The sequence below is a fragment of the Ambystoma mexicanum genome, chromosome 3q, assembly GCF_040938575.1.
Source record: "Ambystoma mexicanum isolate Mex_15411 chromosome 3q, UKY_AmexF1_1, whole genome shotgun sequence".
NCBI lineage: Eukaryota > Metazoa > Chordata > Amphibia > Caudata > Ambystomatidae > Ambystoma > Ambystoma mexicanum.
The window spans coordinates 88,810,014-88,834,822 of NC_090926.1; the positions used below are offsets into that span (position 1 = coordinate 88,810,014).

A 24,809-nucleotide genomic window follows, 5' to 3' on the forward strand; every position below is an offset into this window, starting at 1 on the left:
TTATGCATATATAATGTTGCTTACCCCTGTAAAGTGCTCCGTTATGCATATATAATGTTGTTTGCCCCTGTAAAGTGCTCCATTATGCATATATAATGTTGTTTGCCCCTGTAGAGTGCTCCATTATGTATCTGTATTGGTGTATACATCTGCATAGCGCTCCAATGATTCTCGAAGCTAGGTCCGCGCTCAATAAATAAACACCATAATGAAATACCAGGATGGCCTCAAGCTGATGTTGACGTGGTATGTTTTAAGTGCACACTTAATAAAACATTACATAATATGGACGGTCAACAGGAATTACCTGGATCCTGGCCCTGGGCGCTGTTGATCTCTGCTCCCTTGCACACTGTGCTGTAGTCTTCGCAGCAGTTATCATGCTGGACACATTTAGAGTTACAGTGACACGGGTCCTTTTTCCTGTAGGCCTCGCCACACCGTCCTTGACAGGAACTCTTGACTGTAATTTTTCCAAAGCAAAATAGTGTTACCTACATGGCCACCATTATTTTGTAATACAAATCAGGCAATTGATGGATCTGCTGTTGCTATGGTACATCCCAAAGGTACGGACAGTGTGGGTTAAACGTTTGGATTGTGTTTCTTTGTGGATCATGTGCTAAGTATACTGTGCAAGTGACTGTCCAATTCTGACTACACGTGAGGATGACAAAGAGCTTTGGTAGCTTGGTCTAGTGGACCTGGAAGACTGAGGGACAAAAGCAGAAGTTATTTTGAAAATGCCATGTACCAGATGCTGTCTATCTGTAAAATGTGTATTTGCTCTTGGTCAGAGACACTGATTTTGAAGTAGGGGTGCCTTCTATGTATTTCTCATGGGCTGATTGAGTTGGAAGTTAGCAAGGTCTCACTTCTTTATTTATTTATGTATTTATTTATTTATTTATATGGCGCTGGTCGCTCAAAAGCATCAGCTAGCTAACATATAGACAGTTGGTACCAAACACATAATCACGGGACAATTTACTCAAGTATGTGGTTCGGGGTTTTGTCTGGTACCAGTAGATTATTTGAAGCGATGGATCTTGAGTTTTTTTTTCAGAAAGCTTGTGTAATCCTTTTCTAACCTGATAGGGAGGGGAAATGTATTTATTTATTGTATTGACAATACAAAAAAGAAAGAAAGTGATACAGTTGAAGTCAAAAAGCAAGGAGAACAAGAAATGAGGACATGCAGTGGTGTGGGATCTTTTATTTTAAAATCTGCATAAAGTTCACATTAATACTGATAGTTCTATTTAGATGAATAAATACATAGGGCAAACATCTTATTGCTTCCTGCGCTTTTAAAAAAGAAAAAAAGTGGTATATCCTTGGAAGTCTGAGGTTAGTATTGACCTATTGTTCGTATATTTTGAAAAATAAAATATGGATGGATTCATAGAAAACTTGCGCAAGGAGCATTGGCAAGGACCCGAAAGCATGGTTTTGCAAATGTGTTCATGTTTTATTTTTTGAAAAGTGTCACAATGTATGTACAAAAAATAGTGATATCCCTCTGCTCACTGAGGTATAGCCTGTTTCCATGGCCAGTGGCCAGATTGTCTGGGTCATGGCCACGAGGGACCTGCAATGGGGTTAAAGTGAGCATGGCCACCAGGGACCGGCTACATGGTAAATATTTTCAAAAATGGGAAATCTTTTGAATGGGAAACAAAATGTGCAAGCAGCATCAGCAAGGACCGGAAAGCATGGTTTTGCAAATCTGTCCTGTGTTTTATTTTTTTCCAAAGAGTCAGAATGTAATTACAAAAATATTGATATAACGTTGACGCCTGGGCAGTGAGCCTGGCCCTTGGCAAGGACAAATGTCTACTCTGATTTGTTTGTTGGGGCATGCGGCATGGCTGAAGCCCTAGGTTTGAAGGGGAAAAAGAAATCTGCTCACGGCTGCAGCCATAGCGCAGGACGGGATTGCAGCAAACTTGCGTCAGGAGCATCAGCAAGGACCTGAAAGCTTGCTTTGCAAATGTGTCCTGTGTTTTACTTTTTCCAAATGGTTAAAATGTAAGTACAAAAAATAGTGATATAACTTTGGTGCCTGGACAATGTGCCTGACCCTCGTCAAGGACAAATATTTACTCTGATTTGCTTAATTGAGCATACGACATGCCCGAAGCCATAGGAATGAATGGTAAAAAAAAAGGGTCTACTTGCAGCTGCAGGATTCTGGACAGGATTGCAGCAAACTTGCACAAGGAGCGTCAGCAAGGACCTGAAAGCATGTTTTGAAAATTAGTCCTGTGTTTAACTTTTTCAAAAGTGTCTAACTGTAAGTACAAAAAGTTGTGATATAACTTTGGTGCCTGGGTAGTGGGCCTGGCCCTGGGCAAGGAGAAATGGCTACTCTGATTTTCTTTTTGGGGCATGCAGCATGACTGAAGCCCATGCCCAATGGATTGTGGAGACTGGCGATGGCTGCAAGCCATGAGCACTGGCCATTGGTTATATTAGGACGGAACAGTGGACACTGAAGTAGGATGCAGGGTAGGTGCAGTGGATAACGGGGGTCGTTTGGTGGGGCTGTGGTCATGGTCAAGCCTTATGTCCTAGGCAATTCAACCATGACTCTCATCCCCAACATGCGCTGCTGATAACAGCACACATCAGTATGCATTGCAAAACATATGTTTGTTAAAGGTTTATAGTTCTTTCATATATGTTAAAAGAGGAATTATTAAAAACTTATATACATTGATGTAACATCATGAAACATTTTCACTAATAAAAACCTATGTAATTCACTGAAAAAAATTTGTTAAATGGACCTTATGGTGAAGTTGCACTAATACAAACCTATGAAATTCAGTGAAAAAGCTTTATTAAAGTGATGTTATGGTTAAGCTACACTAATAAAAACCTATGAATTTCAGTGAAAATACTTTGTTAAAGGGATGGTATGGTTAAGTTGCAGTAACGAAAACCGATGGAATTAAGTGAAAAAACGTTGTTAAAGGGACGATATCATTAAGTTGCACTAATAAATGCCTATCAAATTCAGTGAAAAGACTTTGTTACAGGGACGTTATGGTGACAAGTAAAATAAAAGAAACAAAGAAATTTGCCAGTTATGGTAAGTTTTGCAACCATAACTGCACCGCCACCATGTACTGTTAACACTAACACCCAGGACATCAAAGATGACATCACAAATGATTTTGGCTTTGCCAAACAAGCAATCGATTAAGCACAGATTATGCGCAGTGGAGCAGCCGGGTCTGAAACCAGTTAGGAAATCTTGCAAAATACGAGTTGCTGATACTACTGGTGGAGCCTTCGAAGCACAAAATATGCAAAAATCGTCCCTGTCACGTCCACCATGGACAGCAATCCGTAATGAGATGGTAAGGTGCATGGTCCCATCTTAAAAACTGGGATCATAAATGCATGTCTCCAGGTGTTTGTTGTGATATGAGACTCACAAACATTGTTAAACTACATATCCAAGATGTGTGCCCATATTTCAGGGTCTGTTTTAGCACCATGCTAGCCAGCCCCTTTGGGCTTGGTGCTGTCAAGCATTTTAACTGTCAAATGGCCACCAGGATGCTCTCACGGGCCCAGTCCAAATTCTACTCCAAGTTGGACATGACCCCTCATAGGTGGACCTTTCCGTTGTGAACAAATTAGATTGGATGAACACATACCAATTCTCAGGACAGATAGGGGTTAGTTACCAAAGAGTCTTTCTGGCCCTTCGCGTCTCTTAATTCCTGTCACATGGTTCTAGTGGAGCCACTATTCAGAACCTTGAACATGCGCTGCCACTGGGCATTTCTTACTGAATGGCTCTACCATTTTGCGCAGTTTATATACCTACATTTTATATTGTTGATCATTTTGGCCAACAAGCTCTTATTTGTTGCATTGGACATTGCCTTTCAAATTTCCCTACGCCTCCATCGTTTGGCATCCCTGACATTTTTTATCAACGGTCCTATCCTTCACATTTACTTGGGAAACAAGACAATGGTCAGAAATCGATCCAAAATGTGCTGTTAACTTTTTAAGTCCATTTTCGATTTCATCACCAGCTAGATTGCCCAGTTCCGGTAAGTATTTAAATTGGGCATCCGACCAGAACAGGGAAAACTTGTTCAGATTTGCCTCCGACCAGGACACATGGTCCCTGCATGAATTATATCCACTTCTCCAATTTTAGTGGGTACCGCACTCTTGCTGTGGAGACAGGGATTGAGTGAGACCCTAGCGTGGTCTCTCCATTCCTTGAGCCTCATCAGAGCCTTGGCGGTATCCCGGAAGTAAATCTGCCGGGATACCGCCAACACAAATGGCATTACCACAACTCAGTCCGGCGCTCTATCCATAGGATGCCACAACTCAGTCCATAAGACTCTATAGGGAATGCTGGGCGCTACTACTGCAACACAATTTGCGTCATGGTAACAGAGCCGCAAATGGACGGAAACTAACCAGATTTACCTTCAGCTGAAAGCTGAGTGGTAATGCAGTGGTAATAGAGTTACTACTGCATTTTTGCCGCTCCACCCAACTTTTGATGAGGCCCCATGTCTCTTACTTCTACATTCTGGACTTCACCCAGCAACATTTTGGATGCAAGTAGATCATTTAAATTAGATCTGCCATTACTACATGTGAAAACCCCAGGAATGTCCCCTGAGGTACGACTGTTCAGCATGGTAAGCTCCCAGTCCATACAAAAATACAACCAGGGTTGACCCTGATTTTTGGAAACTCATTTTACTTTTGACCAACACAAATCAAGGCGCACTGCAACCCTACTTTTGTCCATGCATCTAGCATTAATATCACCACCTAAGAGTATCATGTTGCTACAATTGACCTCGTACCAGTTCATAAGTAAATCGGAGATGCATTTCATGACACTTTCTGTTTGCGTGGCCCCAGGAGGACCATATACATTTATAATTAGGAAGTGTTTAGTAGGCAGATGCCACCAAATCTATTGCCAACATCAATTAATCTGCATCAATACACCTAGCAGAAAGAGTATCCCTTATGTATGCCAATCTCCAGACCTCCAAAGGATTTACTCAAGATACTTTTTTAGCCAAAATTTGGAACACGCAATTCTTAAGTAACTCACCCAATGAACCAGCTTTGCTCAAAAAATGACAGTGGCCACGTGTGTTACAGGTCATTATCCTCAGAAATCAATCTTTGAGTTTAGGTCTAACAGGCACAACACTTAATAGCCAGTCCCACCCATGATTATTGTCATTTCCTTCGACAGATGGGGGTTTCACAATAGGCCTTTGAACAGTAAGGAACCTTGAGCCCCTCTGACAGCAAGAGCAGTAAGGTACAGACTCTGTGATATCATTGACATTTAACTCATAGTCCGATCTCTTCAAATTGTTAGCCTACGAGCGAATAAGGGCTGCTGTGTCAGTTATGTGGCAGTGTATACGGGATACACTGTGCTAACTGCCTTGATCCAAAGGTTCCACAAACTCAAAGTCATCTGACATCAGGACCCTCGCCGGATGTATTTCCTGGATCAAATTGAGGAGATCGGATAGATTAATCCATTTAGACTTCTTTGAAAGAATTTGTGCAATTATGAAGTGCTTGTCCTCCAAAATTGACACGTTCCTGGTATACAGGGCGCCATTTAAAGGTGGTCCAATGTGGATAGATTCATTTTCAAAACATTCCTTCTGAGACTCATTTCCCCTGCACTTATATCCATTCCCCACCTCTATGAGTGAGTGATCTTCACAGGTGTTATTATTTGTCAACAGGGGACCCTGTCCTCAGTTTGTGAGGGTCCCCGTTGACTTTGTGGGAAGCCTCTTACAACAAGTTTCCCTTTGTCACTTTTCTAAGGAACTTTGCATGGTTCAGAAATACCTGTGGAATTTAATGGGTCCACCTGTGATACGTGAGTCTGAACTTTGCTTTTTGACTCCAGTGTCCTTTTCCGCTTGGCCATCTTCCGCGGCTTCTGAGTTTGATGTAACCCAGAGATGCTTCTTAAGTCAGAATCCCTGTTGCTCTGAAATGAGGCATCCATAACCTCTTACAAAATTCACTCTTTAAGGAGGGCCTTTGTGTGAGGCTTTTGAAGGTGATTTAGCTAGAAAAACTGGTAATTCCCCCACTGACTTCTGAATACGTTTGATTAAGTCGCCATGGTCTTTCTGCACCTCATTGATCCTGCCGCATATTTGGAGTAATGTTTTTATTGCAAACTGCAGATTCGTTAGGGTCAATGCTGCGTCGAGTGGTTCACTGCATGTTGAGCTGGCACTCTACGAGGGGGCAGGGTGTGCATATAAATCAGGCATAGTTGAGAGTTGGTGATTAGTTTGGGGAATATTCATATGTATTGATCCTGCTCTGACTGCTCATTTGGGCTTCTCATACCCAGAACACTTTCTTCCTGGTTGCTGCTGAATTCTATAAAGAGTAACACAACTCGAACAGGGAATTGTTATTGATAATCGGTGTCTCTGTGCTCACCAGTGCAGGACTTAGCCCAATTATGGGATCAACCTCTTCAAGCACGGGTGGTAGGAGTTGTACTTCAAATGCCGCTGCTTCTGACTAAAACAAGAAGTAATCTTTCCTCTCTGAGCATCAGTTGCCGACTGTGCAGATTGCCCCTCTTCCACGACAATATGTGAAATTGTAATAGCAGTTTGGGGAGCCCGTTTGCTTTTGTAGACTTCACTGTGCTACCATAAGGTTTATTCTTTCTCAAGTTGTAAGATTTAGATTTTGCAGTAACTTTCTCAGGCATAGTTAATGTCAAAGGCTCAGCAGATGCACAGAACATACACATTTCCAGCAGATAATAGAAATAGATCGATTCATAATAATTATAATTGTTTATTTATAACACCCTTAAGACCAACAAGCGGCTTCTAAGTGCAGAATCGGGATTCAAACCTGTGTTGCACTGCGCTGTCTTGCTTCCAAGACAAACACGTTGCCGCTGAACTGTATTTCCTCCCCCATAAGTGAGGTGCTCTCTGCTTATCAGGCATGTATTCCCAACGACTCCCACACAAGGGGTCGGTATGTTTCTTCACCAGGCCCAGAGCCACACCAGCCGAACTGCCGAACTGCAAACGACTTGTCCACGACTTGGAGCGAGCATGTGCACTGAGCACAATGCTGTCAGTATTTATGCTGCTTCACAGGCAGCAGGTGTGACCAATATGCAGAGCTCACCAGAGCGCGGGATACACAAGCAGCAGTAAGGCTCCTGCCGAACTGCAAATGACTTGTCCTCGACTTGGACCGAGCGCACTGAAGCATAGACTACAAATACAGCCATATATTTTCATTGGCCACATATACTCCTTTATGTTTGGATTGGAGGAAAAGAATCTGTTCTGGTGAGGAGAATAGCAAGAAAGTATCAGGCCAGGGAAAAGCAGCGAGATTGTTGTGCAGCTGAAATTCTGCTTAATAGTTACTTAAAGCTGAAATCAGAAAACGCGTATTCACTCTGCACAGGGTTACATGGCTGGGATGTACCACATCTCTGATTGTTTTCATTCCGTAATTGGAATCACTGCCAGCATCTTTCGGCTCAAGTCCATTCAGACACTGGCTGGTGAAGTCAATTGAATTTAGTCGTGTATCATTAACACTATCAACGCCCAAACATCTGATGGCAGCCCTGATGGAGACATTTATCCAATTATCTAAATTTCAAGGGAGTTTCTGAAAATGACCTACCTTCCCCTTACGTTGCAACCATGTGGTACAATCCAATTTTAAATGCATCAGAATAAAATTCAATAGGGAGTGCATAAAAAGATGTACCTTCAAAGGAAACCAATCAAAGAAAAGGCAACCATGGGTATTGTATGTTGGTCTAAATGGTCGCTCTCACTCTGGGTCAGAGTGCCGATTGTTAGAATCGATGCAACAGCAGGTGCAGTTATCTCTTGGGATGCTTCCACAGCACTCTAAGTTCACGTGAAAGACTGACATAATCTTCAAGTGCTAAGTATTGGGTAGATTTAAACCAGCAATACATACATCGAATCTACATGTACTGGATGCTCGGTCTACTGATTGTTAGATGGAACACTGAGGGATAAGGCAAAGGTAATGGAACAGATAAAAGGTGCATCAGAATAAATCACACAGAGGCAGAGTGGCATAAGACTTGTACTGGCCTGCAAACGTGTGAGCCAGTCAAGTTTGTTCCTGGATAGTGATGATGAGAACGTGTTACTATAATCATAATTATTATCATTATTATCAGTATTAGTATTATTATTAGTATTATTATATTAATCAAGTCTTGCTGCATCATCTATAAGGCAGTCACCCTCAAGTCACCCAGCTACCTCGCGGAGAAACTCTGCATCTCTGGCGGACAGCGCACCACCAGAGACCAGAATACGTGCAGACTTGAAATCCACTGCTGCAAAAAGGAAAGTACCAGAAAGCAAGCATTCTCTGCCTACGCCCTAAGAATATGGGACCTCCTCCACGTCGGCATCAGACTCACCCCCACACTCCTACAATTCAGAAAAGAACTCAAGACCCACCTCTTCAAGGAGTCTCTCCTCCTCAACACCTCGGCCATCATGTTGCCCCTCACGCCACCTGACTTGCTAGATGCCGCTCGCCCCTCTCCTCCCCGCCACCCGGTAAAGCTGTACCCATTCTCTGTATCCTACCCCCCGCTGTATACCTGTTCTGTTGTTACCTCTAAAAAGTGCTCTGTTATGCATATATAATGTTGTTTACCCCTGTAAAGTGCTCCGTTATGCATATATAATGTTGTTTGCCCCTGTAAAGTGCTCCGTTATGCATATATAATGTTGTTTGCCCCTGTAAAGTGCTCCATTATGTATCTGTATTGGTGTATACATCTGCATAGCGCTCCAATGATTCTCGAAGCTAGGTCCGCGCTCAATAAATAAACACCATAATGAAATACCAGGATGGCCTCAAGCTGATGTTGACGTGGTATGTTTTGAGTGCACACTTAATAAAACATTACATAATATGGACGGTCAACAGGAATTACCTGGATCCTGGCCCTGGGCGCTGTTGATCTCTGCTCCCTTGCACACTGTGCTGTAGTCTTCGCAGCAGTTATCATGCTGGACACATTTAGAGTTACAGTGACACGGGTCCTTTTTCCTGTAGGCCTCGCCACACCGTCCTTGACAGGAACTCTTGACTGTAATTTTTCCAAAGCAAAATAGTGTTACCTACATGGCCACCATTATTTTGTAATACAAATCAGGCAATTGATGGATCTGCTGTTGCTATGGTACATCCCAAAGGTACGGACAGTGTGGGTTAAACGTTTGGATTGTGTTTCTTTGTGGATCATGTGCTAAGTATACTGTGCAAGTGACTGTCCAATTCTGACTACACGTGAGGATGACAAAGAGCTTTGGTAGCTTGGTCTAGTGGACCTGGAAGACTGAGGGACAAAAGCAGAAGTTATTTTGAAAATGCCATGTACCAGATGCTGTCTATCTGTAAAATGTGTATTTGCTCTTGGTCAGAGACACTGATTTTGAAGTAGGGGTGCCTTCTATGTATTTCTCATGGGCTGATTGAGTTGGAAGTTAGCAAGGTCTCACTTCTTTATTTATTTATTTATTTATGTATTTATTTATTTATTTATATGGCGCTGGTCGCTCAAAAGCATCAGCTAGCTAACATATAGACAGTTGGTACCAAACACATAATCACGGGACAATTTACTCAAGTATGTGGTTCGGGGTTTTGTCTGGTACCAGTAGATTATTTGAAGCGATGGATCTTGAGTTTTTTTTTCAGAAAGCTTGTGTAATCCTTTTCTAACCTGATAGGGAGGGGAAATGTATTTATTTATTGTATTGACAATACAAAAAAGAAAGAAAGTGATACAGTTGAAGTCAAAAAGCAAGGAGAACAAGAAATGAGGACATGCAGTGGTGTGGGATCTTTTATTTTAAAATCTGCATAAAGTTCACATTAATACTGATAGTTCTATTTAGATGAATAAATACATAGGGCAAACATCTTATTGCTTCCTGCGCTTTTAAAAAAGAAAAAAAGTGGTATATCCTTGGAAGTCTGAGGTTAGTATTGACCTATTGTTCGTATATTTTGAAAAATAAAACATGGATGGATTCATAGAAAACTTGCGCAAGGAGCATTGGCAAGGACCCGAAAGCATGGTTTTGCAAATGTGTTCATGTTTTATTTTTTGAAAAGTGTCACAATGTATGTACAAAAAATAGTGATATCCCTTTGCTGACTGAGGTATAGCCTGTTTCCATGGCCAGTGGCCAGATTGTCTGGGTCATGGCCACGAGGGACCTGCAATGGGGTTAAAGTGAGCATGGCCACCAGGGACCGGCTACATGGTAAATATTTTCAAAAATGGGAAATCTTTTGAATGGGAAAAAAAATGTGCGAGCAGCATCAGCAAGGACCTGAAAGCATGGTTTTGCAAATCTGTCCTGTGTTTTATTTTTTTCCAAAGTGTCAGAATGTAATTACAAAAATAGTGATATAACGTTGACGCCTGGGCAGTGAGCCTGGCCCTTGGCAAGGACAAATGTCTACTCTGATTTGCTTGTTGGGGCATGCAGCATGGCCGAAGCCCTAGGTTTGAAGGGGAAAAAGAAATCTGCTCACGGCTGCAGCCATAGTGCAGGACGGGATTGCAGCAAACTTGCGTCAGGAGCATCAGCAAGGACCTGAAAGCTTGTTTGCAAATGTGTCCTGTGTTTTACTTTTTCCAAATGGTTAAAATGTAAGTACAAAAAATAGTGATATAACTTTGGTGCCTGCCTGACCCTTGTCAAGGACAAATATTTACTCTGATTTGCTTAATTGAGCATACGACATGCCCGAAGCCATAGGAATGAATGGTAAAAAAAAAGGGTCTACTTGCAGCTGCAGGATTCTGGACAGGATTGCAGCAAACTTGCACAAGGAGCATCAGCAAGGACCTGAAAGCATGTTTTGCAAATTAGTCCTGTGTTTAACTTTTTCAAAAGTGTCTAACTGTAAGTACAAAAAGTTGTGATATAACTTTGGTGCCTGAGTAGTGGGCCTGGCCCTGGGCAAGGAGAAATGGCTACTCTGATTTTCTTTTTGGGGCATGCAGCATGACTGAAGCCCATGCCCAATGGATTGTGGAGACTGGCCATGGCTGCAAGCCATGAGCACTGGCCATTGGTTATATTAGGACGGAACAGTGGACACTGAAGTAGGATGCAGGGTAGGTGCAGTGGATAACGGGGGTCGTTTGGTGAGGCTGTGGTCATGGTCAAGCCTAATGTCCTAGGCAATTCAACCATGACTTGCAACCCCAACATGCGCTGCTGATAACAGCACACATCAGTATGCATTGCAAAACATATGTTTGTTAAAGGTTTATAGTTCTTTCATATATGTTAAAAGAGGAATTATTAATAACTTATATACATTGATGTAACATCATGAAACATTTTCAATAATAAAAACCTATGTAATTCACTGAAAAAAATTTGTTAAAGGGACCTTATGGTGAAATTGCACTAATACAAACCTATGAAATTCAGTGAAAAAGCTTTATTAAAGTGATGTTATGGTTAAGCTACACTAATAAAAACCTATGAATTTCAGTGAAAATACTTTGTTAAAGGGATGGTATGGTTAAGTTGCAGTAACGAAAACCGATGGAATTAAGTGAAAAAACGTTGTTAAAGGGACGATATGGTTAAGTTGCACTAATAAATGCCTATCAAATTCAGTGAAAAGACTTTGTTACGGGGACGTTATGGTGACAAGTAAAATAAAAGAAACAAAGAAATTTGCCAGTTATGGTAAGTTTTGCAACCATAACTGCACCGCCACCATGTACTGTTAACACTAACACCCAGGACATCAAAGATGACATCACAAATGATTTTGGCTTTGCCAAACAAGCAATCGATTAAGCACAGATTATGCGCAGTGGAGCAGCCGGGTCTGAAACCAATTAGGAAATCTTGCAAAATACGAGTTGCTGATACTACTGGTGGAGCCTTCGAAGCACAAAATATGCAAAAATCGTCCCTGTCACGTCCACCATGGACAGCAATCGGTAATGAGATGGTAAGGTGCATGGTCCCATCTTAAAAACTGGGATCAAAAATGCATGTCTCCAGGTGTTTGTTGTGATATGAGACCCACAAACATTGTTAAACTATATATCCAAGATGTGTGCCCATATTTCAGGGTCTGTTTTAGCACCATGCTAGCCAGCCCCTTTGGGCTTGGTGCTGTCAAGCATTTTAACTTCAAATGGCCACCAGGGTGCTCTCACGGGCCCAGTCCAAATTCTACTCCAAGTTAGACATGACCCCTCATAGGTGGACCTTTCCGTTGTGAACAAATTAGATTGGATGAATACATACCAATTCTCAGGACAGATAGGGGTTAGTTACCAAAGAGTCTTTCTGGCCCTTCGCGTCTCTTAATTCCCGTCACATGGTTCAAGTGGAGCCACTATTCAGAACCTTGAACATGCGCTGCCACTGGGCATTTCTTACTGAATGGCTCTACCATTTTGCGCAGTTTATATACCTACATTTTATATTGTTGATCATTTTCGCCAACAAGCTCTTATTTGTTGCATTGGACACTGCCTTTCGAATTTCCCTACGCCTCCATCGTTTGGCATCCCTGACATTTTTTATCAACGGTCCTATCCTTCACATTTACTTGGGAAACAAGACAATGGTCAGAAATCGATCCAAAATGTGCTGTTAACTTTTTAAGTCCATTTTCGATTTCATCACCAGCTAGATTGCCCAGTTCCGGTAAGTATTTAAATTGGGCATCCGACCAGAACAGGGAAAACTTGTTCAGATTTGCCTCCGACCAGGACACATGGTCCCTGCATGAATTATATCCACATCTCCAATTTTAGTGGGTACCACACTCTTGCTGTGGAGACAGGGATTGAGTGAGACCCTAGCGTGGTCTCTCCATTCCTTGAGCCTCATCAGAGCCTTGGCGGTATCCCGGAAGTAAATCTGCCGGGATACCGCCAACACAAATGGCATTACCACAACTCAGTCCGGCGCTCTATCCATAGGATGCCACAACTCAGTCCATAAGACTCTATAGGGAATGCTGGGCGCTACTACTGCAACACAATTTGCGTCATGGTAAGAGAGCCGCAAATGGACGGAAACTCACCAGATTTACCTTCAGCTGAAAGCTGAGTGGTAATGCAGTGGTAATAGAGTTACTACTGCATTTTTGCCGCTCCACCCAACTTTTGATGAGGCCCCATGTCTCTTACTTCTACATTCTGGACATCATCCAGCAAATTTTTGGATGCAAGTAGATCATTTAAATTAGATTTGCCATTATTACTTGTGAAAACCCCAGGAATGTCCCCTGAGGTACGACTGTTCAACATGGTAAGCTCCCAGTCCATACAAAAATACAACCAGGGTTGACCCTGATTTTTGGAAACTTTGTGGCTCATTTTACTTTTGACCAGCACATAGGGGCGCACTGCAACCCTACTTGTGTCCATGCATCTAGCATTAATATCACCACCTAAGAGTATGATGTTGCTACAATTGACCTCGTACCAGTTCATAAGTAAATCGGAGACGCATTTCATGACACTTTCTGTTTGCGTGGCCCCAGGAGGACCATATACATTTATAATTAGGAAGTATTTAGTAGGCAGATGCCACCACATCTATTGCCAACATCAATTAATCTGCCATATCAATACACCTTGCAGAAAGAGTATCCCTTATGTATGCCAATCACCAGACCTCCAAAGGATTTACCCAAGATACCTTTTTTAGCCAAAATTTGGAACACGCAATTCTTAAGTAACTCACCCAATGAACCAGCTTTGCTCAACAAATGACAGTGGCCACGTGTGTTCCAGGTCATTATCCTCAGAAATCAATCTTTGGGTTTAGGTCTAACAGGCACAACACTTGATAGCCAGTCCCACCCATGATTATTGTCATTTCCTTCGACAGATGGGGGTTTCACAATAGGCCTTTTAACAATAAGGGACCTTGAGCCCCTCTGACAGCAAGAGCAGTAAGGTACAGACTTCGTGATATAATTGACATTTAACTCATAGTCCGATCTCTTCAAATTGTTAGCCTACGAGCGAATAAGGGCTGCTGTGTCAGTTATGTGGCAGTGTATACGGGATACACTGTGCTAACTGCCTTGATCCAAAGGTTCCACAAACTCAAAGTCATCTGACATCAGGACCCTCAACTGACGTATTTTCTAGATCAAATTGAGGAGATCATATAGATTAATCCATTTAGACTTCTTTGAAGGAATTTGTGCAATTATGAAGTGCTTGTCCTCCAAAATTGACACGTTCCTGGTATACAGGGCGCCATTTAAAGGTGGTCCAATGCGGATAGATTCATTTTCAAAACATTCCTTCTGAGACTCATTTCCCTTGGACTTATATCCATTCCCCACCTCTATGAGTGAGTGATCTTCACAGGTGTTATTATTTGTTAACAGGGGACCCTGTCCTCAGTTTGTGAGGGTCCCCGTTGACTTTGTGGAAACAGGTTTCCCTTTGTTACTTTTCTAAGGAACTTTGCATGGTTCAGAAATACCTGTGGAATTTAATGGGTCCACCTGTGATACGTGAGTCTGAACTTTGCTTTTTGACTCCAGTGTCCTTTTCCGCTTGGCCATCTTCCGCGGCTTCTGAGTTTGATGTAACCCAGAGATGCTTCTTAAGTCAGAATCCCTGTTGCTCTGAAATGAGGCATCCATAACCTCTTACAAAATTCACTCTTTAAGGAGGGCCTTTGTGTGAGGCTTTTGAAGGTGATTTAGCTAGAAAAACTGGTAATTCCCCCACTGACTTCTGAATACGTTTGATTAAGTCGCGATGGTCTTTCTGCACCTCATTGATCCTGCCACATATTTGGAGTAATGTTTTTACTGCAAACTGCAGATTCGTTAGAGTCAATGCTGCGTCGAGTGGTTCACTGCATGTTGAGCTGGCACTCTACGAAGGGGCAGAGTGTGCATATAAATCAGGCATAGTTGAGAGTTGGTGATTAGTTTGGGGAATATTCATATGTATTGATCCTGCTCTGACTGCTCATTTGGGCTTCTCATACTCAGAACACTTTCTTCCCTGGTTGCTGCTGAATTCTATAAAGAGTAACACAACTCGAACAGGGAATTGTTATTGATAATCAGTGCCTCTGTGCTCACCAGTGCAGGACCCAGCCCAATTATGCGGTCAACCTCTTCAAGCACAGGTGGTAGGAGTTGTACTTCAAATGCCGCTGCTTCTGACTAAAACAAGAAGTAATCTTTCCTCTCTGAGCATCAGTTGCCGACTGTGCAGATTGCCCCTCTTCCACGACAATATGTGAAATTGTAATAGCAGTTTGGGGAGCCCGTTTGCTTTTGTAGACTTCGCTGTGCTACCATAAGGTTTATTCTTTCTCAAGTTGTAAGATTTAGATTTTGCAGTAACTTTCTCAGGCATAGTTAATGTCAAAGGCTCAGCAGATGCACAGAACATACAAATTTCCAGCAGATAATAGAAATAGATCGATTCATAATAATTATAATTGTTCATTTATAACACCCTTAAGACCAACAAGCGGCTTCTAAGTGCAGAATCGGGATTCAAACCTGTGTTGCGCTGCACTGTCTTGCTTCCAAGACAAACACGTTGGCGCTGAACTGTATTTCCTCCCCAATAAGTGAGGTGCTCTCTGCTTATCAGGCATGTATTCCCAACGACTCCCACACAAGGGGTCGGTATGTTTCTTCACCAGGCCCAGAGCCACACCAGCCGAACTGCCGAACTGCAAACGACTTGTCCACGACTTGGAGCGAGCATGTGCACTGAGCACAATGCTGTCAGTATTTATGCTGCTTCACAGGCAGCAGGTGTGACCAATATGCAGAGCTCACCAGAGCGCGGGATACACAAGCAGCAGTAAGGCTCCTGCCGAACTGCAAATGACTTGTCCTCGACTTGGACCGAGCGCACTGAAGCATAGACTACAAATACAGCCATATATTTTCATTGGCCACATATACTCCTTTATGTTTGGATTGGAGGAAAAGAATCTGTTCTGGTGAGGAGAATAGCAAGAAAGTATCAGGCCAGGGAAAAGCAGCGAGATTGTTGTGCAGCTGAAATTCTGCTTAATAGTTACTTAAAGCTGAAATCAGAAAACGGGTATTCACTCTGCACAGGGTTACATGGCTGGGATGTACCACATCTCTGATTGTTTTCATTCCGTAATTGGAATCACTGGCAGCATCTTTCGGCTCAAGTCCATTCAGACACTGGCTGGTGAAGTCAATTGAATTTAGTTGTGTATCATTAACACTATCAACGCCCAAACATCTGATGGCAGCCCTGATGGAGACATTTATCCAATTATCTAAATTTCAAGGGAGTTTCTGAAAATGACCTACCTTCCCCTTACATTGCAACCATGTGGTACAATCCAATTTTAAATGCATCAGAATAAAATTCAATAGGGAGTGCATAAAAAGATGTACCTTCAAAGGAAACCAATCAAAGAAAAGGCAACCATGGGTATTGTATGTTGGTCTAAATGGTCGCTCTCACTCTAGGTCAGAGTGCCGATTGTTAAAATCGATGCAACAGCAGGTGCAGTTATCTCTTTGGGATGCTTCCACAGCACTCTAAGTTCACGTGAAAGACTGACATAATCTTCAAGTGCTAAGTATTGGGTAGATTTAAACCAGCAATACATACATCGAATCTACATGTACTGGATGCTTGTTCTACTGATTGTTAGATGGAACACTGAGGGATAAGGCAAAGGTAATGGAACAGGTAAAAGGTGCATCAGAATAAATCACACAGAGGCAGAGTGGCATAAGACTTGTACTGGCCTGCAAATGTGTGAGCCAGTCAAGTTTATTCCTGGATAGTGATGATGAAAACGTGTTACTATAATCATCATTATTATCATTATTATCATTATTAGTATTATTATTATTATATTAATCAAGTCTTGCTGCATCATCTATAAGGCAGTCACCCTCAAGTCACCCAGCTACCTCGCGGAGAAACTCTGCATCTCCGGCGGACAGCGCACCACCAGAGACCAGAATACGTGCAGACTTGAAATCCACCGCTGCAAAAGGAAAGGACCAGAAAACAAGCATTCTCTGCCTACGCCCCAAGAATATGGGACCTCCTCCACGTCGGCATCAGACTCGCCCCCACACTCCTATAATTCAGAAAAGAACTCAAGACCCACCTCTTCAAGGAGTCTCTCCTCCTCAACACCTCGGCCATCATGTTGCCCCTCATGCCACCTGACTTGCTAGATGTCGCTCGCCCCTCTCCTCCCTGCCACCCGGTAAAGCTGTACCCATTCTCTGTATCCTATCCCCCCGCTGCATACCTGTTCTGTTGTTACCTCTAAAAAGTGCTCTGTTATGCATATATAATGTTGTTTACCCCTGCAAAGTGCTCCGTTATGCATATATAATGTTGTTTGCCCCTGTAAAGTGCTCCGTTATGCATATATAATGTTGTTTGCCCCTGTAAAGTGCTCCATTATGTATCTGTATTGGTGTATACATCTGCATAGCGCTCCAATGATTCTCGAAGCTAGGTCCGCGCTCAATAAATAAACACCATAATGAAATACCAGGATGGCCTCAAGCTGATGTTGACGTGGTATGTTTTAAGTGCACACTTAATAAAACATTACATAATATGGACGGTCAACAGGAATTACCTGGATCCTGGCCATGGGCGCTGTTGATCTCTGCTCCCTTGCACACTGTGCTGTAGTCTTCGCAGCAGTTATCATGCTGGACACATTTAGAGTTACAGTGACACGGGTCCTTTTTCCTGTAGGCCTCGCCACACCGTCCTTGACAGGAACTCTTGACTGTAATTTTTCCAAAGCAAAATAGTGTTACCTACATGGCCACCATTATTTTGTAATACAAATCAGGCAATTGATGGATCTGCTGTTGCTATGGTACATCCCAAAGGTATGGACAGTGTGAGTTAAACGTTTAGATTGTGTTTCTTTGTGGATCATGTGCTAAGTATACTGTACAAGTGACTGTCAAATTCTGACTACACGTGAGGATGACAAAGAGCTTTGGTAGCTTGGTCTAGTGGACCTGGAAGACTGAGGGACAAGAGCAGAAGTTATTTTGAAAATGCCATGTACCAGATGCTGTCTATCTGTAAAATGTGTATTTGCTCTTGGTCAGAGACACTGATTTTGAAGTAGGGGTGCCTTCTACGTATTTCTCATGGGCTGATTGAGTTGGAAGTTAGCACAGTCTCACTTCTTTATTTATTTATTTATTTATTTATTTATTTAATTACTTATTTTTTTTTATTTATATGGCGCTGGTTGCTCAAAAGCATCAGCTAGCTAACATATAGACAGTTGGTACAAAACACATAATCACAGGACAATTTACTCAAGTATGTGGTTGGGGGTTTTGTCTGGTACCAGTAGATTATTTGAAGCGATGGATCTTGAGTTTTTTTTTCAGAAAGCTTGTGTAATCCTTTTCTAACCTGATAGGGAGGGGAAAAGTATTAATTTATTGTATTGACAATACAAAAAAGAAAGAAAGTGCAACAGTTGAAGTCAAAAAGCAAGGAGAACAAGAAATGAGGACACGCAGTGGTGTGGGATCTTTTATTTTAATATCTGCATAAAGTTCATAATAATACTGATAGTTCTATTTAGATGAATAAATACATAGGGCAAACATCTTATTGCTTCCGTCGCTTTTAAAAAAGAAAAAAAGTGGTATATCCTTGGAAGTCTGAGGTTAGTATTGACCTATTGTTCGCACAGAAACATATCTAATGAGGTCGATTTGGTTATTCGGCAGCTGACTGATAATCTCATTTTGGCAATAGATGTACTTAATCTGCTCCAAAACAATATTTCTTGTTATACGGAGATGTCTAACAAGGTAAAGAATTCTTCACACAGTAAAATATATGCATGTTTGAACAAAAGCTGGGAGCCACTTATTGCACGCGGGTGCGGCCTCAATAAAAAGCCGCTGACACATATTTGCAGACAGGGAGGGGAAGAGGCTCCCTTTACACCCATCACCATAGCACTTTCTATCGAGAAGCTTCTGTCTCTTGCCACACTGCAGGGGAAAGGGCTGGCTCCTCCTGGATCTGAGAGGAACTCAACATCCTCAACAGATTTCCCACATCAACAAGCTGAAAGCAGGTCCATGCCATTGGCACTGCCATTAGTGTCAACGTCTTCAGAAAATATGGTTCTGTGATCCTGAAGCTGTCTGTTGCAGTTTGCTTCTGAAACTTCTTTCTCCAGGTCTGAGATAAACCCATCTTTGTAACACAAAAATAGAAAGAGGGTGTTTGTGATCACCTGCGTCGATGTGCATCTAGACTGATATGCAATGTAGGAACCCAAGATTGTGCGCACCATTCGTTTTGACAGGAAACCCACCATCACAGCCTTTGTATTTGTAATGTATAACGTGCTAATACACAGAGGTTTCTAAGCGCAGACCCGTGGATCGAACCTGTGCTGTTCCAAGTCATCATGCTGCCAACACGAGCGTGTTGCCCCTGAGCTATCCTGCCGAGCTATCCTCCCTATCCTTCAAACACTGTTGCTGCTTCTGGTGTAAAAGACACATATGGGCAAGTTCAGAAAGTACCAAAGCCACAGAATGTGCACGCTGCAGTGTGTTTGTATGCTGCAGCAGCATTTCCTTCCACGCAAATCCATGATGTTCAACAGCAATGTGTGTACAGAAGGATGAACTGACCCGCACCAAGACCTGCATCTCGCCCATCTATTGCTGTTTGTATTCCAGGCACCAGGCTATGCGTTGTCCAACTGAATGAAGTCTGCTTTCCCCCCAAGATTGGTCAGCGAGAAAATGTGCAGTGGCAAGTCCTAGAGACTTACTTCTTTCTCAGATGTGTCAATGCAAGAACACAACACAAAGGAAGCAGTCAAGCTTTGCATGAGCTGTTCCACCTTAGGCACATTCATGCTGGCAGGGGTCTAAAAATGACCTCTGTTGGAATTGAGCTTTCCCCTCTGCCTGGTCTGTAAGATGGGTAAGCAGCTGCAAGGGATGCTGCAAATCAAAATGCATTTGAGAAGCAGGGATGCTCTTTCATGGGCATCAGCCACTATCGAGGCGTAACTCCCAGCACATCATATGTTGTGCTGAAAAATGTGTTTTTGTGAGTCTCGCCACCTGAATAATGCAGGATTTTTTCTAACTCGTGTGTTCAAATGGCACATGCAAGTCTTTAAAAAGTGTAATGAATCAGGTCCGTCGTGCAGCTCATCTTTTGCATAGGGGCATCTCACAAAGCTTCAAAGACCTGAGACAGTGAGTGGCACAGGACTGGAAAATATGGATTCGGGGCTGCTTTTTAAATGAGACAAATGTCCTTTGTCACATAAGGAAATGAGGAGAATGTAGCATAACCAAGCTCAAGTTTGCTAATGCATGTTTCTGCCAGAGTTCCATTCATTAATTTGAGTACTCTAACAATACCGCTTTTAAAAGGGATCAATGCCACGGATTACATATTTACGATTTTGTTTTTCATATTCTTGAAAGTCTTTTCATTTCCTTCCTCGGTGAGTCAAGTTGAGAAGTTACATAGTGAGACTTGCATTTCAGGGGAGATCCCTGCGTATTGCACTAGTGGGAAAATACAGACAATACAGCCACGGAAATGACGTGTGCAATCACGTGTCAAGCTTTTTGAGAGGTCTTCCCAGATGAATGGAAAAGCCTAAGATCCTTTCTCTGTTTCCACTGCTCTGTAGTATGATGTAGCAATAAAAATAGTTTGAAGAATGCACACCTCCTCTTAGAAATGTAAAATAATGTTCAAAGATTAGTGGTCAACAACTTAGGTGCAGGGGAAGTACAAACAACCCTGGCACGGAGTAGCAAATAAACACAATAGCAATGGTGTCCTAACAATTAGGACTCCCATCCCCTGCCCACTTATATGCTGTGATAACAGCCAACAACTAAGGACTTTAGTTTACAATGCTTTCTGTAAACATGTGATAAATATTGGCATATTTGAATGTGTGCTAGGTTGTTGCTTTATTGTTAAGGTCCCACGATAAACATTTGAACATTAATGATTGCATGAGTCATTCAATAGAAGCCACTCATGTTAGCCCAACCTTGACTGTGGGTTGGCATGTCCTCCTGCTTTCATATGATTACTGTTTCTTTTGATTCAAATTTGTTTTCAGGAACTTTTTTAAATAACAAAAATACACTTCTTTTCAAACAGTGTGTTTGATAATTACCAGGTCTTTCACAGTAAGATGCCCTGATGTTTGGAAAATGTATATATGACAATATTAATGTCTAGAATCAACATGAATTATGTTAAGAAATCAGTATTATTTTACCCTATTCAATAGGAATACATTTCTGTTTATGCAGATATGTGTATATCATATTAGGTTTAATTGAGTATATTTGTAATTTCAGCCCTCCTCTCACATACTTGTCAGTAGTCACATGATTATAGATTTCTCACTCCTCTTCACTCTATTGCACCCTTGTGTGTTGCACATTGAATACTCACTGGGCCTGTTGTGACCCTCTCCCAATTATCTTATGTAGGCCCGTACAGTGCATGGCTGCTCGTTCAGTATGAACTTCTTGTTCTTTTTTTACTGTCGGTCCTCAATTGTCATTAATTTACTGCTCAGTCATGTGATATTTGTGATCTATCGGAAACAGTCTGTTTTCTATTTTCGTTAAACGGCTTGCCGTCCCGCTCTCATTTAGTTGGAGACTTGTGGCTTGATTTTGAACCAGCGTCTCGTTGTGGCAGTGCGCCATGTACCTATGGCCATTATTACAGAGGTTCTGCACCTCTGCTCGAGGTGAGTCTTTATGAAAAAGACTTTCATGGTCGCTCTATTTTCAATACGCTGTTTCTCGCCTTTCACTAGAACTGCTGCCTTTCACTTTACCTTTCAGTGTATTGCTACCGTTGTGAGGCATCACTAATCTGCTGTTCATAACCTGTTCATTGGATTCACTTGGAGGGACAGTGATCTCTTGTTGTGTACTATTTATGTCCTCTGCGATGTAAGATATGTTCCCCTTGCCAGCTCAGATAAGTGGGTCTGAGCCCAGTGTATGCATATTTCATTGATGGAACATATTTTAGGAGACTCACAGTGGGTTGGAACAGTGGCTTGACTCATCTAACGGGAATAGGTCTATGCTTATTGACTCAAATTGGATAGATTATTTTATTAGTTTTGTCACATGCAGTCAAAAGGTGTTTTTTCTGGACACAAATTCGGTGTAATAGCCATTTCTTACCTTGGTTTTCTCATTGGGGACTCCTCTATTTTTCTGCACTCTATGGAGAGCAGGTATGATAATAGTCTTTGATTTTTGATTTTTAATCATGAATGTTATGTGACTTTATATACTATCAAATAAGAGAATGTATGTACTGTAGCTTATTTCAATAGTTTTTTATTTGTATCTACAGCTGTATTTGTACTTCTGAAGAAGGGGTTGTCACCCCAAAATGCCTTGAGCATTTCATGACATAAAGAATTCATCGATGAGCATCTCTAAGTCTGCATGTGGAAATTATTTTGTTGTTTAAATTATTTGAATGCAAGATAAAATACTGACATTGTATTTCAAATTGTTGGCTTTTATCATAGCATATAAGTGTGCAGGAGACAGGAGTCCTAACTGTTAGGAAATCATTGCTACTCTGTAGTATAATATGCGCTGTGATGTTAAGGATGCCAACGAAGTCTCTACATGTGGCAGTGTCTCTGTGTATTTGGGGTATGAGTCTCACAGGAAAGAATTTCTGTCACCTTAGAAACATTGCACATTCTTACCTGGGGCGTCCACGTGCTTGAAATCAAAACTCTCTGGGTTTGGATCACTGTCTGTAAAATAAGAACACATATTGCAATAGTTAAATGCTTGACATCTTTGTTTGAGACCCTTTTTGATGGAGAGCCTCAGATTGTTCTAACTTCTCTTTTTGTTTGCCATTCTCTTGTCCCTCACCTGTCCTTCGACATCTTTTTTCTGGATGCTTGCCTACTTCTTCTTTTTTCATACTGACATGTTTCTCCTCCTTTAGCCCTATGGTCATATACACGCCTTCCTTCTCGCTCACCCCAACCTACAGAAGTCATGAGTCTATGTCATATTCATGCCCTCTTCTAACTGGACTCAGCACCTTTTATTTCCCAATCATTTTTGCTGTAACTGACTCCTTCTTGTATTCCCATAACATATTCTCATCCCTACAACCTTTGAGATCTTGCAAAGCCCTAATGCTAGCTATGTCTCGGACCATCCCCATGTCTCTCACTGTCAGCTACAATGGTTACTAAATACTCTGTGAATCCACTTTAAATGCCCTGAAATAATCCATTAATCTGTTCTTCTTTTTTTTCTTTTTTTTTTAATGTCATGCTTAATGCTGACTTGAAGTCTTTGGTCCCCTCTCTCCCCCTGATGAACACCGTCACCAAAAACCATAGCTCTTCTAATGTGTCTTCCTCCATGCTCTCCTTCCCTCTCTGTTGTCCCCTCCCTCTCTTCATCCTACTCTCACCTATCCCCTTCCTGTTGTCCTCCCTAAGCGGTGCAACAATCTGTTTCTGTCCATCCAAAAAGGCACCTATATGCACAAAGGGTTTCTTCACTACTGAACTATGGCTAAGATTAATGTACTGTATTGTGTACGGTTGAAAGGGATCACACTGCAAGCAACCATGAAATAATTGGGATGCTATGGCGATGAATGGATGTAATGGTTTGTTTACACTTTCTGCCTGTAGATTCCTGCCTTGCAGAAGGGAACAACAGAGGGCCTTTATTTCTTCTCCTAAAGTCTCTGTCTAAACAAAAACAATACTCTTTAATTTGGGAGTGCTATAAATACTGCTGTGGCATAGGACTTGGCCAATGTGCGTAATAGAGCAGGCAAGGCATCTGCTCTTTGACCCTAAATGGCAACCTGAACCTCAGAAATGTTTCTCACTGGATTGTGCGGTTTCTTTCATCTCTAGCCATTGCCTTTGTCTGTGTGACAAGGCTGAGGATGCAATAAGGCAATTACGAGCAGCTGCCTATGGTGCCACCAGCAGACGACCTCCAGGGGGTGCAGTTCTTATAAAGGTAGGGAAGGCACAGCAATGGCACTTGGCTTGAGGCATCATAAATCCTTGTTCCGGCCCTGCATGAGAATTAGATACACTTCCTGTAGGAAGTGATGATTTCAGAGCAGGAGTTGCTATGTTTGCTCAGACAGCAGCACCATGGCTGAGGAACTGCTTAGCTATAATATGGCCTTAATTTACACCACTCCATCTGGTTGGCAGGAATTATGTTTGATTTGCTAGACATATGTGGTAATTTTACTTTATTTTAAGATAAGGCTTGGGTGAGTTGTTTGCCGCCACAAAACCAGACACATCCAAACCTTTGTAATATATTTGTTTTTACCCAATCTTTATTTTATGATGCAAATCGCTTGTATTTTGTGATTTTGAAAATGTTTATTCTGATTTTAGTATGTGTGTGGGACATGAACATGTTCTACTCACATGCTTCATGGGGGCTTGCTGGCAAGATCAAGGGGTCAAGTGGCACAGAGAGTAGAGCGCTTGCTTTGATATCCGTGCAGAGCTTGCTAATACAGGGTCGAATCCAGCCAGGGTCTAACTCAGCAATTCATCCATCCGAGGTCGATAAATGAGCATCACACACGGTGGGTAATAACAAGCAGCGCT

General features: G+C 42.0%; 1 protein-coding gene across 2 annotated transcripts in view; it reads right to left on the reverse strand.

Annotated features, from left to right (window-relative positions):
• Nucleotides 1–24,809, reverse strand: part of ENDOU (endonuclease, poly(U) specific) — a 179,606-nt gene that overhangs the window by 84,566 nt on the left and 70,231 nt on the right. For both annotated transcript variants that reach the window (XM_069653200.1, XM_069653201.1), the window contains 4 exons: nucleotides 22,899–22,949; nucleotides 17,742–17,897; nucleotides 9,029–9,184; nucleotides 308–463 (listed from right to left, as the gene is read on the reverse strand). In XM_069653200.1, the coding sequence (XP_069509301.1) occupies nucleotides 308–463; nucleotides 9,029–9,184; nucleotides 17,742–17,897; nucleotides 22,899–22,949 (519 nt within the window). The remainder of the gene's footprint in view (nucleotides 1–307; nucleotides 464–9,028; nucleotides 9,185–17,741; nucleotides 17,898–22,898; nucleotides 22,950–24,809) is intronic.